Source organism: Castor canadensis, chromosome 11 (genome assembly GCF_047511655.1).
Source record: "Castor canadensis chromosome 11, mCasCan1.hap1v2, whole genome shotgun sequence".
In the NCBI taxonomy this organism is placed as follows: domain Eukaryota; kingdom Metazoa; phylum Chordata; class Mammalia; order Rodentia; family Castoridae; genus Castor; species Castor canadensis.
In genome coordinates, this window is record NC_133396.1 from 83608434 (window position 1) to 83627093 (window position 18660).

Here is an 18660-nt window from a genome sequence, read left to right on the forward strand (position 1 = left end):
AACCTCTTGAGTCACCCTGCCAGCCCTTTTTATTGTGATGGGGTTTTTTTGAGATAGGACTCACAAACTATTTGCCCAGGGCTGGCCTTGAACCGAGAGCCTCCTGATCTCTGCCTTCTGAGTAGCGAGGATTACAGGCATGAGCCACTGGCGCCTGACAACATTCACTCTTAAATCCATGGCCTGCTGCCCCCTCTCTGAGTGAAAAATGGAGGACCCTGTGGGATTTCTATTTCAAATTTCTCATTTATTTGACATTCACTTGGTTGTGACTCCAAGTTATCAAAGATGCAAGACAAGAAATCCACAGCAGGAGTGATGAAGTGAGGCCGAGAAAGATGGCAGAGAGGACTGGGCATGCCCAGCCCCTCCTTCTTCTCTTCCTGTTTAGGGTTCAGTTTGAAGAGTGTACAAATAAGTGTCCCATAGTACAGACTCCACAGCTGAAAGGACAGTGCCATTGAGTGACATGCGGTTCCTCTTCCACAGGGTGGAGCCCTTGTAGCTGCAGTGAGGCAGGCAGGCAGGCCATCTTTAGCCTGGGTTGGAGCCTGTGCCCTGAGCAATGTGGGCTGTGTGGGGGGAAGGACATGACTCATTTTCTCTCTAACACTCTGGGCCCAGATTTTGATTTGTGGGTTAACAGCGTTTAGACTGGGAAAGCTACAGGTGACACAATGGCAAAGGGTGCTTTGTGTTCAGGGCTCCCAGTAGATCAGGGTCAAGAAGTAGGTGGTAGCTAACGGGGTTGTCCTGGGTTTTCCAAAGGCAGGAGATTGATGATGGTGTTCTTTGGGGTGAGAAAGGTCACGGATGTGAGGTTGGTCAGCTCTGGAATTGCAAGGGAGCAAGGCACTGGGCTAGTCATCAAAAAGTGGAGAGGGCTGCCAGGCCTGGCAGCTCACCAACGGGTTGCATATGGCCCAGGCAGGGCTGATGGTGGGATGGGATGTGTTAAAGCTGCTGTCTGAGCTGCCCCTCTGCACTGAGAGACAGATCTCATTATCCCTCCTGGTGAGGCTTCCTGAGGCAAGAGCAGTGCTTCCATTTGAGATTGCTTAATAGAGTGGGAGAGGTCAGACAACCATGTTTGTTTTATACTAACAATTAAAGTAGTTTTGCCTTCTAATCTTGTGGGATTTGTTTGTTTATTTGTGGTCTTTCATCCCTCAGCAAGCATCCTTGCACTTAGGATCAGACAGCTGGCCAGCATATCAGTCCCGGGCAGTCTGAGGGCAAGGGGTATGGCTTGGCTGGCAGATCTTTTTAGGAAATTCTAGGTTCATGGAGTACTAAAGGGCTATCTTGTTTCCCTGGAGAAAATGGAGTCTCAGAGAAGATGAGTGATGGGTCCTGGAGCTAATAGGTAACCAAAATGTGGCCAGAGCTTGTCTTTTGCTTTTCAACTCAGTTTGTGCTACTTCCAAACTAAGAGTTGAGCTGCTGAAATGGAGTGCTGCCAAAGGGATGCATCTTCCTTCCCTGCCCACTCCCACAGATGCACAAATCCCTGTGTCAGATGCAAAATCCAGATTCAACTGAGGCCAGCTGGTTCCCTACCCCACCCTCTGCAGCACTCAGTGACTCAGGAGTGGGTGGGGGTTAGCTATGCCCTTAGAAGGGGGTGAGCCACCTTTTACTGCAGAAGCAACTGGAAAACTCAAAAAACATAAATAAGGCCACTGCTGGGTTATATACAGGAAGTGGGACTTGAACTTGGGGCTAGAGTGAGACAGCAATGAGTGGCCCATCTCCATGACAGTAGGGAGTGGGGTGGCCGAGGAAGGACAATAAGCATAAAACACATTTACTAAGACACATCCAGTCCTCAGGAGCCCTCTGATGCTCAGGGATAAGTGAGTCCTGGGAGGATGCTCACATGGAGTGGGGGTGGAGCAGCTTTAGCATCCTTGCCCCATAGGGACTCCAGGCCCCTCCTGTACCAGCTGGCTGGTTGCCACGGGGACTGGTCACCTAAATCACCTTTGATCAGCTGCCTGGGTGGGGTGTGTGCCAGATTTTTCTTTCTAGTTGGTGTCCCCGGAACCTTTCCAGCTCCTGAACATGACAAAGCCCCTAGGGCTGCTGGTGGCGACTGGTGTGCATGAGTGTGCATGCTGGGAACGTGAGTGCACACACTCTCACAGGACTGCATTTACACCTGTGGCTCGGCATGGTGGACCAGGGTCTGAGACAATCAGACCTGTCATCCAAGTGTCTAGAATTCTAGTAACAAAACTAGAAAATGCTTCTCCAGCAGGGGGCAGCTGGTTCCTAAGGCAGAGAAAGGATCTGGGGGGAGACAAAGTTAGATGGTTGCTTCTTGGTGCAGTCCCCACAAATAACCATATGTCATGGCCTTTAAAGTCGACTTGAAGTGTTCCATAAGGAGGGGATAGATACAGACATGGTATGTCCAGTAATCAAGATCCCGATCAGAGCAACTACGATGACCACACTAGCTGTGATAACCAAAGCACACAACTAGATTACAAAATAGCTCTCAGATGTGTTCTAGCAGGCAAGTCCTTCTCTTCCTCTCTCTTCTCCAACTTCTGCAATCACTAATCCTCACTTCTCTCCTTGCCCTCCGTCTCCCTTTCTTCTAGGCATGACCACTTCATCTCATGAGGACTGGAAGCCTCCAGAGCCTTTGCTTAGCTTTTCCTGGTGCTCCTTTGCACAGCCCAGGAAAGCCAGGGGTTTGGGGTTACTGGAGGCAGTTGTGGTGGCACTGGGGTTGTCAGCAGCAGGAAGTCCCTACAGAGAAACTGGCAAAGCTGCGATCTCAACCACTGGGTTGGGCCTGGTTCTCAATACACTTAAAAGTTTGGGCCCTGGTGAGCCTTTTGCTATGGAGCAAGAAAAGCCAGAGAAACTGAGATAGTCCTTGTGGGGTGGTTGGAGGGTTGTTCACTGTCCCATTACTTCTGCTGGGGCAGCAGTGTTGATGTATGTGTGAGTTGGGGTGAAAGGGGTTACACATCTGTACTAATAGCCCTTGGATTGGTGAAGGCTTCACGCCCAGAGCCTGGCCAGGTCACCGGGTAACTCTGGGGCGTTGCCAGTTTGAGGGGTGGGGGTCCTCCCTCTTTGTAGTATGTGGTAGCAAAGGAGAGCCTCTCACCTCCACCCCCATTGGGCACCATGTCGGCTGTCCGTATGTAAAAGGGGGAGCGGTATGGGGAGCAAGTGGTGCAGTGGTTCGCAGCCACCCCACATGGCTGGCAGGGCTCGCCAGTGAGAGGTGCCAGGCTGCCTCTGCCATCCAGGGCTTGGGAACTACAGGCATTGCAGGTGGAGCCTCTGGGATGGGTGGGGAGGTCGTGCCCTTCCTCTTCCTCTTCATCTGCATCCTCCGTTGTGCCCTTCTTGCAGCAGTAATACTAGGGGGAAGAGAAAGAAGGTCTGAGAGGTCATTTATGCTCCCTTGCTCCCAGCCCCAGTGCACTTTTGAGTGTGCACAGGCACCCATGCCTCCTGTATCACTAAGTACCTTGTGCTGGGCACTTTGTTGGTGCTGGGGATAAAACAGAACACCAGAGATCCACATCCCACATTATGCATTCCCAGCTTTGCAAAGCCAATACTTCCCCTCTTCTTTCCCCTTGTTTCTCAGTGTACTACCTAGGCCATGGTTGGGGGTGGGCAGGGAGGCAGGGATGAAGGGACATACACAGTATGTTGACTACAGGGTTAGGAGCTGCTGGTAGCAGCTTTCAGAGTCCCCCAGAATGGTGGCCTTCCCACCACTCCTAAAACCTAAGAGGTGAATACAATGACTTGTCTCCTTCTGGGTGCCCTGAATGGTGCAAGGTATGAGGGGTGCACAATGCCCTTATGATCACCTCCAATTCCCAGCTTCCCACATTCTGTGGCCTTGGGCTTTGTCCACCTGGAAGCAGGCCTCCAGTTTCTGCACCCAGAATGGAGAAGTGGTTTGCTGGTGGCATAGCCGTCTCTGGCTACAGCTCCACATGACTGACCTGGAGCCTACAGTAGCACAGGACAGCGATGATGCAGAGGAGGATCACTGTAGCCAGGATTCCGCCAGTGATCACAACCGTTCCCGCTGTCATCCGCCCGACGCCCCATCAAACTCTGCAAAGACATGTGTGCAGGGGTTAGGAGCAGTTGTTTGGAACTCTCTGCACAATTGGTGGCCAGGGGCCTCAGAGCAGCAGGAACTGGGAGAGTCCCTGCCCCCAGGGGCTTCCTGAAGACTGAGAACCCGCTGTGGCTGGGGCTTGGGTCAGCCTAAGCGGGGTAGGGTTGGGGGTTATGGCTTCCGGGGTTGGAAGGTGGAGGGAGAGAAGACAAGGTGCTAATTCTGCTCCCTGTTTCTGTCCAATGTTCTTGTTGTCTTTCTTCTTTAGTCCTTTTCTCCTCTTCCCCCTCTCTTTATATGCTTCTCCAACACTCCCATCCCCATGGCTCCAAAACAGAAAATGACAGAATAGGGCTGGGGCCAGTGTGCTGTGTTCTCTCATGAGTCCTCACAGTGACCTTTTGGGATAGCTACTATTGATTCTCTTCTCACAGGAGGAGCTGAGGCTTTGATGACCTTGGCTGGGATTCCTTTCAAAGGCCAGGCTGTCTATCACTGCTGTCCTGGTCACAGCGCCAGAGGCATCTGAGCCTTTCACCCTGGCTGGAGAGGACATGACCCTGCATGCAAAAGTTCTGCCTAGTTCGGCCCTGGCTCAAACCCACATTCCTTCAAACTCTCATGGAAAACAAGGGCAAGGTGAGCCCAGAGGGAAGGGGTGGGCAGCATCCGGGTTCCTGGAAGACTGTGGCCAGGCTGGGGAGACTGGTCTTGGCCAGTGGGGCCAAATGAATAGGATAGAGGCAAGCTGTGGGTGCGAGACTGTCCAGGCCTTGGGAAGGTCAGTGGGTGGGGATTTCTGAGCTTCCCAGACATATGGGGGGGCCACACAAACAGGACAGTAGGGATCTGACATTTGGAGGACAGAAGAATGTCTGTGAGCACTTACGTTCAGTAAAGGGAACGGTGACCTGCAAGACAACAAAAGGAACGGAAGTGTTAGGAGAAGAGCGTTGATCACTGGAAAGGCCCCCAGGGTTAGCCTATTCTCTGATCTCCATCCACACATTTCTTGACTTCTCACTTGGCTGCCCCACTGTCATCTCAAACTCAAAAAAGACAGACTAAAGCCATCTCTCTCTGTTCTCCAAACAGGTGTACACCTCTGAGCCCTCTGTCTCTATTTGTGGTTACTCCAGGGCTGCTCTTAGTGCTAGGCAGGATGTTTAATCCTCAGAGGGCAAGTGGGGGGCTGTACCTCAGCTCTGCACCGTGTGTGTTTACCTGGAGGAAGGGAGGGGTATCTTTTCTTTCACCCAGACACTACCTGCCTACCACTGTGGTCATGGAGGCTTCTATCTGCCAGTGGCATTGTTACTAATTCACTCAGAGATGCTGAAAGCCTCAGTGCTAGTGGGTGGTCTGGGGACCAGGAGTGTGACTCTCCAGGGAATGTTCTGGGAGAGTGATATCTCACCTTTCTCCCCAACCAGGCTGAATAAGAAAGTCTGCATTTTAACCAGGTTTCAGGTGATTCATTTGCACATAGTTTGACCAAGCCATTAGATGTGCCCTTAGTCACTCAAATTCTTCTTTGGTCAGTTCCCCATGCCAATTAAGACTACATCTCAAGCCTGGCTTGTGCAATGGCTTCCTAACTACTTCCCTGGCTTTGGGTCTGAGCACCTTCCTCCCACTGTGGTTTGGCTTCCCATCTTGCCCCCGTGCCTGGCTATGTTGCTCCACCGCCTGCCGGATACATTTACCTGGGCACAAATTTTCACACACCTCTTCAAAGGCTTTGTCTTGTCCCATTTCCGTGTATGCTTACCACCATATCTTTGATCCACTTAGCTTCCCCTCCTGGCCTCCCACTGTTCCACTACAGGGTGCCTCTGCCCCATCCAGCAGTCCTGGTTCTTAGGAAGCTGACAGCTTAGTGACACAAAGACACATAGCAACCTTATGATGCCGTGCAAGACATATAACTACAGCATAGATGCAGGTACACAGAGTACCTGCTAATTACTACCAGCTAAAATTTCTGAGGTTGCTGTTCTATAGAAGGTGTTAAACCTGAGCTGAATCCTACGAGCTGAGTGAGAGAGGTAGGCGAGGGGAGAATGAAGAGGCCAGGGCTAATGAAGAACATGGGGGTTGGGGGAGTAGGGTCCAGAAACTGTAAGGAATCTGGAAAGGCTGGGATAGACCAGGTATGAAGCTGGAGAGCCTGTAGGCCAGACAAGGAATTGGGATTTAACGGTTTTGGAGGTGATGGGGCTCCTGAGGGGCTTTCAGTAGGGAAGCGCCTACTCTCTCTTTTCCTGTACCTATTCGACTCCTGCCCATCCTGCAAGGCCCCTAGAAGCCTCCCCTGACTGCCCCATCCCTGAATTCTGAATACTACCACGACGCCTTCTTGGTGGGATGCTCCTTGTGAGAATATCTTGCCTCTTCCACTAAATTAAAAGTCCTTTGCATTCAGAGCTTGTGTCTGTCTTGTACTGTTTCCTATAGCAGCAGGCACATAATAAAATTTGGCCTTTGACTGTGCAGTAGTTATGACTCTGACTGACCACAAGGGGGAAGCAAGTTATATCTCTCAGCTTAAGATCCCAGCTGCAAACTGGAGCATCACTGTTCAAGACCCATTTGACTTTGCCCAGATGCATGGCAGAATCAGTGTGTGCTATTTTAAGTTGCTAAGTTTGTTATGCAGTAGGTTCACCTCCCTGAACATTACAAAAACCCTGCAATGCCTGAACTCACACAATAGCAATTCTTTGAGCCAGGACCCAACAGCCAGTGCTGTGGAGTTTCCATCAAATCCACTGCTTCTTGAGTGCCTTCATGAGAAGTGGTGCCTGTGTCCCACCCCAGTCCAAGCAGATCAGGGGCAGAAAGAATCAGGGGTGGCCAACTTAGGAATGAGAGGACAGCTAAAGAGAACAAACTTGCCCACTGAAGAACCTTGAGGGCCTGCCCTCTGTGATCAGGACTTTTTGAAGTTTCCTCGCTCCCCATCTTCCTCCCTCCCCAGAGTCCAAACACCTTCTTCTGGTGGGGAGAGGGGGAGAGAGTTAGCCTGTGCCTTATACTTACGCAAAACAGCTGGAGGAGTGGAGGCTCAATCACGCGGGCTGTGTCTGAGCAAATAGCAGTTGAGGGTGCGTCATGGTCAAGGGCATTGGTCCCTGCCAGAGAAGACAGGGAAGGCTCAATGGCAGCTGGACGTGGGGCTGAGAGAGGATAAACAAGCTGGAGCTGGGGCTGGCACCAGGTTGGGAAAACAGGACTCTAGGCTGGAAGTCTTCAAGAGGCTTGAATCTGAGACTCCCAGCCTAAGAACCTGGAGACAGACTTGTGAGGTCACATCTGATCCCATCCTCTTTTCCTTCCCTTAGAGCCTCTGTTTGGAACAGGAGTCCAGTTCTCTCTTTCAGGTCACTGAGAACTAAGAGCTGTTCTCATGCACAGGTGTCCATGTGCCTGCATGGATCACCCCTCCTTCTTTGGTCTCTTTCCTGTCCCTCTCCCCACCCTTCCCTGGGCCTATTTCTTCCAGTGCTCAGAGCTGCGTAGTACTTCCTTTATTCAATATCCCAACTTCTGTCAGGCCAAGAGTGCCAACTGGATGGTCAGATGAGTTAGAAGGGGGTGAGGAAGGACCCTGCCAAGGCGCTTAGGAAGCCAATGTGGGTGGATTATTGGGCTCCCTTTAAATTCCTTAAATATCTGCTTGACATTATTTAGAAGAGTGTAGGTGCTATATAGGGATTCAACAGGGCAGAGGCAGGATGATCTGCGGTGTGACATTCAGTCTCTGCTCAGTTGTCCTGAGGGGTGTTTGTACTGGGTAGGAGACCCAGACATTATGACCACAGAGCTATTTTCAGAAGGAACAGAGCTGTCTGCCTCCAGGTTCTCTGCCTCGGCTGGAAGCTTAGAGGCCAAAGGACAGAAATTAGTGCCTCAAGGACTGGTGTGTGTCTGAGGCCAGCAGCTCTCTGGAGCAGAGGTCTGGAGAAGTTGAGAAGGCCAGTGGTCATCTACAGAGTGGCCCAGATGCCCAGGGGCTGAGCAAAGGACCCTCGGTATACAGATGGTGTACTTCCCTGGGTCAAGGGAGCTGCAGGAAGAGAGGGGCCCAGCAGGAGGGAGGGAAAGAAAAGGGGGAACACAGACAGCATCATCTGGCCCACCTCCCCAGCACTTCTGGTCTGAAGCATATCCCAACTGGATGAAAGAATAACACCATCAGACTGGAGATGTGTTGAGTATTCCTCACGGCTGGCCGGCATTCTGATTGCTGAGTCAACTTAAAATAACTTAAAATAACTATAAGAGTAACTGTGGGGAGAGGATCATGAGAAGCCTATGAAAACTTAACATAAGCACAGTTGTGCTCACTGATCTACAGGCTGTTTGGCACAGCCCCAGCTGCAGAAGGGGTGAAGGCAAAATGCAGCTCAGCTGCTTTTCCTAAGTTGTTTACATTCAGAGGAGTAGAGAGCAGGTTTCTGCTACATCATTGCTACATCACTGTTACAATGTCACACCCCTTCCCCCATCTCCTTGTTTACCACTGGATATAAAAGACTCACTGAAGGAGGAAAAGAGGTTTATAGATGGATTGATTGGGGTTTTTGATTGGCTGCCTGTGGGCTGCTTGCCAGGCGGCTGATGCTGCTGTGGCTGGCTGTTGTGTGTCTCCACCAGAGCAGCTTTCTGCACTGAGAACCTTATATATAGGTGTTTAAAAAGCTGAGCAAAAGAAAAGCTAAAGAGAACGTGGGACAGTGCAAGTCTAAGGATGAGACTAAGAGTTATGCTAACGCAGTTTTTAGACATGGCTGCTATCGTGTGTCTGCAAGTCTGAGGACTGGGACTTTAAGAGAGATTAAGAAAAGAGACTTTAAAGAATAGAAAAGAAGACTTTTAGAAGTAAGGTTTTAAAGAATAAGAGAAAAGAAGCAATGAAGGTGTTGTGTGTCTCCATCCAAGTGCCCAGCACACCTGGCCCCAACTTTACACATGTCTGTCTTCTGTCTTTTGTCCTTTCTGCATCACCAGTCACCTCCAGTTAGGTTCATAGGCCAAGAGCTCGTGAGAAAGCTTGTGAGAAGTAACTATCACCTAAGAGTAAGGTAAAAAGCAATGGGCCTGACCCAAGTTTTTTTTTCTAGGGCAGGGGAGGATTTCCCCCATCAAAAATACGTTTTAGAGTAAAGGGACACTCAGGAGAGAGCACAAACCATGCAGCATGCTTATTTAACATAGCAGTTACTTTTAGAAAAATTATTCTTGGAAATGTAGGCATTCTTTTTTTTTAAAGTACACAGTGCAGTGAGTTTTATTTCATTCACAGTTAGAATGTGACATCCAGAACATTTTCACCCTCCCAAAAAGAAACCCCATGCTTTCTCTTCTTCCCTCCCCATCTAGTCACCAGCAATCTTCCTCCTGTGTCCATGGATTTGTCTGTTCTGTGCATTTCATATTAATGGAATCATATCTTATATAATCTATTGTGTTATAATTTTTGAATTCCATTGTATATAAATACCAGATTTTCTTAATCCACTCATCAGTTGTGTGGCATCTTGGCTGTTTCCATCGCTTAGCTATTGTGGATAATGTGGTAACAAACATGGTGTGCAGGTCCTCTTATTGTAACCTGACTTACATTCCTTCAGGTATATTCCTAGGAGTGGAATTGCTGGATCATATAGTAGTTTTATTTTTAGATATTTGAGGAACCGCCATGCTGTTTTCCATAACAGTTGTACTAATTTACACTCCCACCAACAGTGGAGGAGAGTTGTAAGGACTCTTAAGAGATCTGGTCCAATATCTTTTTTTTCTAGATGAAGAATCCAAGTTCAGAGAGGGCAAGTGACTTGCTTAACCACATAGAGAAAGACAGAGGCAGAAATGGAAATGTGGTGGAAGTAGAGCCTCTTAAACCCAGAGTTGCTGTCTCTTCTTCCAGAAGATCTCTGCTTATTTCACTAGAAGCTGAAGTGTCCCTTGAAGTAGGCTTCCTAGAATCGGTTTGATGGTAATAATCATCTGAGCCACCTGTTAAAAAACAGACTCCATACCTCCTGGAGCAGCATCTTCAGTGTGGGGCTCAGGAATCTGTTTTGTTAACAGGCTTGCATTTCACCACCTGGCCCTTTTGGGAAATGATGCAAGAACGAAGGTCTCTGGGCGGATTTCAGTGTGGAGGCAGCGGGTGTGTGTGTGTGTGGTGGGTGACCTTGCAGAGCCTGTTGCATCATCTAGTGGCCATGACAAGAGTGGCTCTAGGTTCCATGTTCTTGAGGAAAGTGGGCCAGAAGTCAGGAGGAGAAGAGAAGTCTGAGAAGGGTCAAGGGCAATTAGCCTGGGGGAGGGGCACGGAGCCAATAAAGAGGCCAAGGTGGGGGGAACTCAGAGGTTATTCTTCTAGTAGAGGCTGGGGAAGGGCCTTAAAAGCCAGCCTGAGAGAATGTCTCCACTCCCTATTAGGCTAGGAGCCTCTGGTCTCTCTGAAGGACCCCATACCCTCAGTGACTTTGAACTCATTTTACTGCCTGGTCCAAGGCTGGCAGGAAATGCTGGCCACAGCAGGCACCAGCCTGTGTAATTAACGATCACCACCCCCTGCCCACTGTTTGTCCCCCTTAGGAATACAAGTTAATTGAGTGGGGGGCCTAAGCACCAGCTGATCTCGATTTCTTCCAAAGCAATTAAGTCTTCTCCAATCATTTGCTAACTCATGAAATTGACACAGCAGGTTAGCGCTCCAGAGAAAGGAACTACTCCTTGTTACCTGTTTCCTGGCCTGCAACCCTCAGGGCTCAGAGGGGAGTGAAGGGAAGCACTCTGACTTGCTGTGCTTAAGCCCACTGCCAAGCTCTGAATCCCAGAGGAGGCTCTGAACAATTGGTGACCACATGGGCCCCTTTGCCCTAGATAAATAGCTACAGCTATACAGAGGCAGCACGGAGGCCTGCACTGTCTGAGAAGAGGTCCCTCTAGGAGATACACGAAGGAAAAAGCCAGGGACTGCAGTCTAGCAATGGGCATGGGCAGGTGGTTTATAAAAGATGAAGCCCTAATTGGACATTGAGCAAATGATAAAAGCGAGAGCACACAAGGGAGGGGTGAGGATAGGTAAGACACCTCAAAAATTAGCTAGCATTTGTTGCCCTCAACGCAGAGAAACTAAAGCAGATACCTTAAAGCAACTGAGGCCAATAGGAAAAGGGGACCAGGTACTAGAGAAAAGGTTAGATCAAAAAGAATTAATCTAGAAGGTAACACACACATAGAGGAAATTAATATGAGTCAACTCCCTGTATAGTATCTTATCTCAACCAGGAACCCTTGTTCCTTCCTTTTATTGCTTATACTCTCTCTACAACAAAATTAGAAATAAGGGCAAAATAGTTTCTGCTGGGTATTGAGGCGGGGGAGAGGGAGGGGGCGGAGTGGGTGGTAAGGGAGGGGGTGGGGGCAGGGGGGAGAAATGACCCAAGCCTTGTATGCACATATGAATAATAAAAGAAAAATAAAATAAAAGATGAAGCCCTAAAGGCTACACGAACATGAAGAGGACAGGCAAGATGGTGATGTCTCCCCACAGACACCAATTCGAACAAAGATTCTACCACCAAACTACCTTCACGAGAGCTGAGGAAACCGAGTGAACATAGTGCCTGCTTTCACCAAAATAAAATGAAGAGTTATACTGAAGAAGGCAGGAAGGAAAGAGGGGCGTACATCACCCCTCCCCTACTCCAAGTAGCCCAGCATGGAGAGACATGCCTTCCACTTAGAGAAGGGAGAGGGAATGAACTCCAGGTCTTAGACTTGAAATCTAGCACTTGACCCGCCATGGTGAAACTTGGTGCTAGGGCAGAGCCCCGTGAACCCTACCCCCAGGCCAGTAGAACCCACTGGAACTTCCTTGGGCCAGGTGGCTGAGGGCTGCCTTCACTCCTTCTCAAACCTCAGGTGGCAGAGCAAGGAGAAGGACTCTACATTTTGGTAAATAGAGCATAAAAAGTGAACACAGGGCTTTGTGTTAGAGCTCAGGGCCAGACTCACTGTGGTGAGACCCAGTATCTGGTAGAAACAGAAGGCCCCCATATGCAGGCCGGATCTCACAGATGGAGTCTCTATACCAGTCCAGAATTAGGTGGAGATCTGTGGGCTGCAGAACACACTTGAGTTTTGGTCGCATCATTTCCAGCTTTGGAGTGGGCACTAGTCACACCTGCACTCCTCCTGAGACTGTGAGGCCCTACAACCATGGGACTCAGGTGCAACTCAGCTTAGTGTTGGTCTTGGTGGCCAAGGAACTGTCTCTAAAATACATCCCCCCACCTTGGGCAGCATAGCTAGGCCAATGTTCACATATAGGGCTCTAGAACTTCCCTAGCACCAGATCTGTGCCACAGTGGATGGATCTGCATCACTGCTAGCTGTGGCATGGACCTTGGTATACACAAAGACTATGAAAGGCCTTGTGGTATGACCCAGCTTAGTGTCAGCTAAGGTGGCCAAAGGACTGCCTTCACCACACTCAGTCCTCAGGCAATGTAGCATAGTGCAAAGCCTCATTCACTGGTTGTTGGCCTGGGTAGTAAGCACAAAGATTTGCCCTGGAATTTAGTGCTGGGCTAGTGACACCTAAATGGGGAAGATCCTAGCAACTCCCATCCTCTGGCCAGCTTGAGAAAGAGCCTCTGGAATAGCTTCAGTGCCAGGGGAAGACACATGGCCCCAATTCATTGGACTAATGTTCCAACTAGCATTACCTGTAGCTGGTTGTAGGGGTCTTTGGCCACAGTCCACTTCAGCAATAGGTAGTTCAAAGCAGTGCAGTTATTGGTCTTACCCCAGTATTGTACTGGTCTTGGCAAGCTATGGCTTAGAACATTGGTGACCACAGATGAGACATAAGAATCTGGGGCTTATCCATCTGTGGTGATTCAGCCCAGAGCTGAACAAAATCTTTTAGTGCAATAACTATAGATGAGGCATGTAGGTCTACTCTAGCCCCAGGGAAGGACTTGAGGGAAGAGACTACTCTTACTAGGTACTTTCTTGGTTTTTTCCTGAACAATACACCAACACTGTATTTGGAACAGAACTGAGTAGGTTTGGATTACCCTCTAGTACTGAAACAGTGACAGCCCATCAAAAGACTCCTGGCAAATCTGAACCAGTGCTAAAATAGTGGAAGTGCTACAGGCTCAGAGTTAATAAGCAGCCTGCTTAGAATTTCTGCAAAGACAGACACAAACAAAGCCAGATTATGAAGACTGAAATACCTAATCCTTCAATGCCTGGATGACATTGCACACCAACAAGCATCAAAAGCTTTCCAGAAACCATGATCTCTCCTTATACTGAAAATACAATGCCAGAAATAGGGGACCGGGAACTAGAGAAAAATGGATGGAATTGGAGAACATCATTCTGAGTGAGGTTAGCCTGGCCCAAAAGACCAAAAATCGTATGTTCTCTCTCTTATGTGGACATTAGATCAAGGGCAAACACAACAAGGGGATTGCACTATGAGCACATGATAAAAGCGAGAGCACATAAGGGAGGGGTGAGGATAGGTAAGACACCTAAAAAACTAGCTAGCATTTGTTGCCCTTAACGCAGAGAAACTAAAGCAGATACCTTAAAGCAACTGAGGCCAATAGGAAAAGGGGAACAGGTACTAGAGAAAAGGTTATATCAAAAAGAATTAACCTAGAAGGTAACACCCACGCACAGGAAATCAATATGAGTCAATGCCCTGTATAGCTATCCTTATCTCAACCAGCAAAAACCCTTGTTCCTTCCTTTTATTGCTTATACTCTCTCTACAACAAAATTAGAAATAAGGGCAAAATAGTTTCTGCTGGGTATTGAGGGGGGGGAGAGGGAGGGGGCGGAGTGGGTGGTAAGGGAGGGGGTGGGGGCAGGGGGGAGAAATGAACCAAGCCTTGTATGCACATATGAATAATAAAAGAAAAATGAAAAAAAAAAGTAGTAAAAAGAGACAGAGACAAGGAAGGTCTTTATATAATGATAAAAGGATCAGTTCATCAGGAGGAAATAACAATTCTAATATATGTATATATCTATATCTATATCTATATATCTATATACACACATACACATTCATATTTATACCCCATACTGGAGCACCCAAATGTATAAGGCAACATTAAAAGAGATTTAGAGTTCAATACAATAAGAATTGGGGACTTTAACATCCCACTTTCAGCAGTGGGCAGATCATCCAGACAGAAAATCTACAGATAAACAGTAGAATTGCACCCTAGACCAAATGGACCCTAGACCAAATGGATGCAGAACACCCCATCCAATGGTTGCCTAGTACACATCTTTTTCATTAGCACAAGGGGCATTCTCCAGGATAGATCATATCATGGCCACAAAACAAGACTCAACAATTTTTTTTATTGTTTATACATTTGTTCACATGTGTATACATTGTTTGGGCCACCTCTCCCCTCCACCCCCCTCAGTTCCAGGCAGAACCTGTTCTGTCCTTTTCTCCAATTTTGTCAAAGAGAAAACATAAGAGATAATAAGAAAGACATAGAATTTTTGCTAGTTTGAGATAAAGATAGCTATACAGAGAGATTCCTAGCATTGCTTCCATGCACTTGTGTATTACAACCCACATTGGTTCATCTCTACCAGAACTCTTTACTGCTACCTGGTCACCAGTAGTGGCCTCTGCCAGTTTAAGATTACTTTATTTACTCCTTTACAGTGAGCACATCAACCACTTTCAAGTTTTAGGTTTCCTTCCCTTTCCCTATTCCTCCTGTGCATGTTCTCCCCTTAGTATGTGGCCCATGTCCAATAATATTACTGCATTTGTTTTAGGTCTATAATCTGCATATGAAGGAGAACATATGATTTTTGGTCTTCTGAGCCTGGCTGACTTTGCTTAAGATGATGTTCTCCAATTCCATCCATTTACTTGCAAATGACAAAATTTCATTCTTCTTTGTGGCTGAGTAAAATTCCATTGTGTATAAATACCACATTTTCTTAATCCATTCGTCAGTAGTGAGGCATCTTGGCTGTTTCCATAGTTTGGCTATTGTGAATTGTGCTGTAATAAACATGGGTGTGCAGGTGTCTTTATAATAACCTGAGTCGCATTCCTTTGGGTATATCCTAGGAGTGGTATTGCTGGATCATATGGCAGATCTATGTTTAGTTTTTTAAGAAGCCTCCATCTTGTTTTCCAAAGTGTCAACAAATATTTAAAAAATTAAAATCACATCAAGAATTTTTTTCTGGCCAAGTGTGTTGTGAAAAGCAGTACTAAGAAGGAAGTTTATAGAATCAATCAATACCCACATCAAAAAAATAGAAAGATCTCAAACAACCTAGGACTGTATCGCAAGGAAATAGAAAAACACGAACAAACAAACCTCCAAATTAGTAGAAGGAAAGAAATAATAAAGAGCAGAGCAGAGCAGAAATAAATGAAAGGGGGAATAAAAAAACATAAAAGTTTAATGAAACAAAGTACTGCTTCTTTGAACAGATTAAAAAAAATGAGTACTGGAGTGTGCCTCAAGAAGAATGCCTGCTTTGCAAGTGAGGAGTTCTGAGTTCAAACCCCAGTGCCACCCTAACAAACAAACAAAAAAGACAGAAAGAAAGAAAATCAAAGGTAAAAAAATGAGACAAACCCTTAGCTGGACTAAGGAAAAGAGGAGACTAAAGTAAGAGATTCAAAAGGGAGGCACTGCAGTGGGGTATAGAAATACAAAGGGTCCCTGGAGATGGTGCCAACAGATTTGGTAACTCAGAGGACACGGACAATCCTACACACATACGCCATCTCAAGACCAAGTCACACAAAAAAACCAAAAAAACCTCTGAACAGATCAATGGCAAGTAATAAGACTGAATCAGTAATAAAAAGCTTTCCATCCAAAAAAGCCCTGGACCAGCTGGCCTCATTGCTGAATTCTACCAAACATTTAAGTTATCTCAAAAAAATGTCAGAGGAAGGAATTCTTCAAACACCTTTTATGAGACCACCATTGCCCTGATACCCAAACCAAATAAAGACACAACAAGAAGGAAAAACTACAGGCCAATATCCTTGATGAATATAGATGCAAAAGTTTTCAACAAAATGCTAGCAAACCAGGGCCTGGGCCTGGTGGCACATGCCTGAAATCCTAGCTGTTTAGGAGGCAGCAGTAGGAGGACTGTAGTCTGAGGCCAGCACAGACAAAATTTTGAGACTCTATCTGAAAATAACTAAAAGTAAAAAAGTTTGGGGAACAAGGCTCAAGTGGTAGAGCACAAACCAAATCCAGCCGTACATTAAAAGAAAAAGAAGAAGAGAAAAAAGAAAGAAAGAAAGAAAAGAAAGGAACTGCTTTAAGAAGGACTGGAGGCATGGTTTAAGTGGTAGAGGCCTCTAGCAAGTGTGAGACCCTGAGTTCAAACCCTAGTACCACCAAGAAAAAAAAGATCAGCATTTAATAGCAAAGTATCTGAAAAAGAAATCAAGGAAGCAATCCCATTTACAATAGCTACAAAAATAAAATACCTAGGACAAGAACTTAAAAGCACAGGAAACAAAACCAAAACTAGATGAATGGGATTACATCAGACCAAGCAGCAAAGGAAACAGTCAGCAGAGTATACAGGCAAACTGCGGAAGGGTAGGAAATACTTGAAAACCACAATTTCAAAGGGGTTCATATCCAGAATATATAAGGAACATTAAAAATGCAATGGCAAACTCCCAAAAAACCAAATTTTAAAAATGTGCAATAAGTCTAAACCAACATTTCTCAAAAGCAGACACATGAGTGGTCAACAGGCACACGAATGAAACCAAAACCAAAATGGAGGGGTTAAAACAATAAAATAAAGGGGATGAAGCTGTTCAAAGTACAGTGTACGGGGCTGCAGCATGGCTCAAGCACCTGCCTGGCAAGTGTGAAGTCCTGAGTTCAGAGTCCAGACCGTCAAAATACACTTTATATATCTATGGAATTATCACAATGAAACTTCCTTATACTATTAATGTATGCTAATAAAAAGAGAATTATGTAACCTCAAACACAAAACAAAACAAAAACCGAAGCCCAAACCACAATGAGATATTGCCTCATCCTAGTAAGAATGGCTGTTATAACAAAGACTAAAGATACAAGGGTTGTAAGGAGATGGAGAAAAAGGGCCCCTTGCATACTGTTGATAGAATGTAAATTACTTCAGCCATTATGGAAAGCAGAATGGAAGTTCCTCAAAAAATTAAAACTAGAGCTGTCATATAATCCAGCAATTCCACTACTGGGTATACCCAGAGGAAATGAAATTAGTATATGAAAGAGACATCTGTACTCCCGTGGTCATCAAAGCACTATTCACAACAGCCATGAAGTGCAAACGACTTTAGTGTTCATCAACTGACGAATGGATAGAGAAAATGTAATATATACTCAAAAGAATGAAATCTGTCATTTGTGACAACATGGATAGAACTGGAGAATATTATGTTAAGTGAAATAAACCGGGCACAGAAAGACAAGGATGCATGATGTCACTCATGTGAAATCTAAAAGGGCTGATGTCATACACGTTGAGAGTACATGGTGGTTACCAGAGGCTGGAGGTGGGGAATGGTTGGCCGTTGGCAGTAAGTTACTGTAAGACGTTCTGGTGTGCTATCGCACTGTAGGGCGACTATAGATAACGAAAACGTGTAAGGGAGAAGAAAGGATTTTGAACGTTTTCACCGTAAGGAAATGATCATTACTTGAAGACAGAGATATATTTAACCTGATTTAAACATTACACACTGTATACATGTACAGAAACCTTGCATGTACCCCATTAACTTGTACAATTTTTACGTGTTTATGTATCAGTTAAAATAAATTAAAAAAAGAAAATGAAGAGATGCACGAAATCATTTGGAATCTGAGAAATTTAAGTTCAAACCACAACGAGCTACCTCTTTTTATCTGTTGGATAAGAGAAGGAAGATAACGCTTAGTGTTGGTGTAGATGTGGGAACACAGGAGCCCTGGCAGGGGGGTACAGCTGGGGCAGCCTTCAGGGAGTGACCTAGCATCACCACTTAGTCATATGAAGTGCACACATATCCCATGCAACAGCAATTCGGCACTGGCTCTAGGCACCCCAAATTGCTCAACATGGCCACAGTGGCTCATGTGTGAAGATGTCCATTACTGTGCTTTCAGTGACAGAGAATTAATTGGTGGTACCCTGAGTGATCATCACTGGGGACTGGAAAGGTGAAATGAGGTCGCTAATGAAACTATTCAAAACAGTTGACCCTTTGTAACATAGCAACACATAGCAACAAGGAGAAATCTTAGCATAGTGGTAAGTGATAAAAAAAAAAGCAAAAATACTAGTTACATAAATTTAAAATACAAGCCTACAGATCAACAATTCACATTTTCAAGAACACCCATCAAAATTTGGGCACAGCTGAACGTCATTAGAAAGGATGCTTATCGAAGGAAGAGAATGGAGAGTGGGAGTGAGAATAAGAATAAAAAACAAAGCAAGAGAGAACC

At 46.4% G+C, this 18660-nt stretch overlaps 1 protein-coding gene across 1 annotated transcript; it reads right to left on the bottom strand.

Moving 5' to 3' along the window:
• Positions 1-296: 296 nt before the first annotated feature.
• Positions 297-7245, bottom strand: LOC109700740 (protein FAM163A). The gene is made up of 4 exons (XM_020186050.2): positions 7151-7245; positions 4998-5019; positions 3987-4101; positions 297-3386 (listed from the first exon to the last, which is right to left on the bottom strand). The coding sequence occupies exons 3-4, from the start codon at positions 4077-4079 to the stop codon at positions 2979-2981; spliced, it is 501 nt and encodes a 166-aa protein (XP_020041639.1). The 5' UTR covers positions 4080-4101; positions 4998-5019; positions 7151-7245; the 3' UTR covers positions 297-2978.
• Between the last annotated feature and the right edge of the window lie 11415 nt (positions 7246-18660).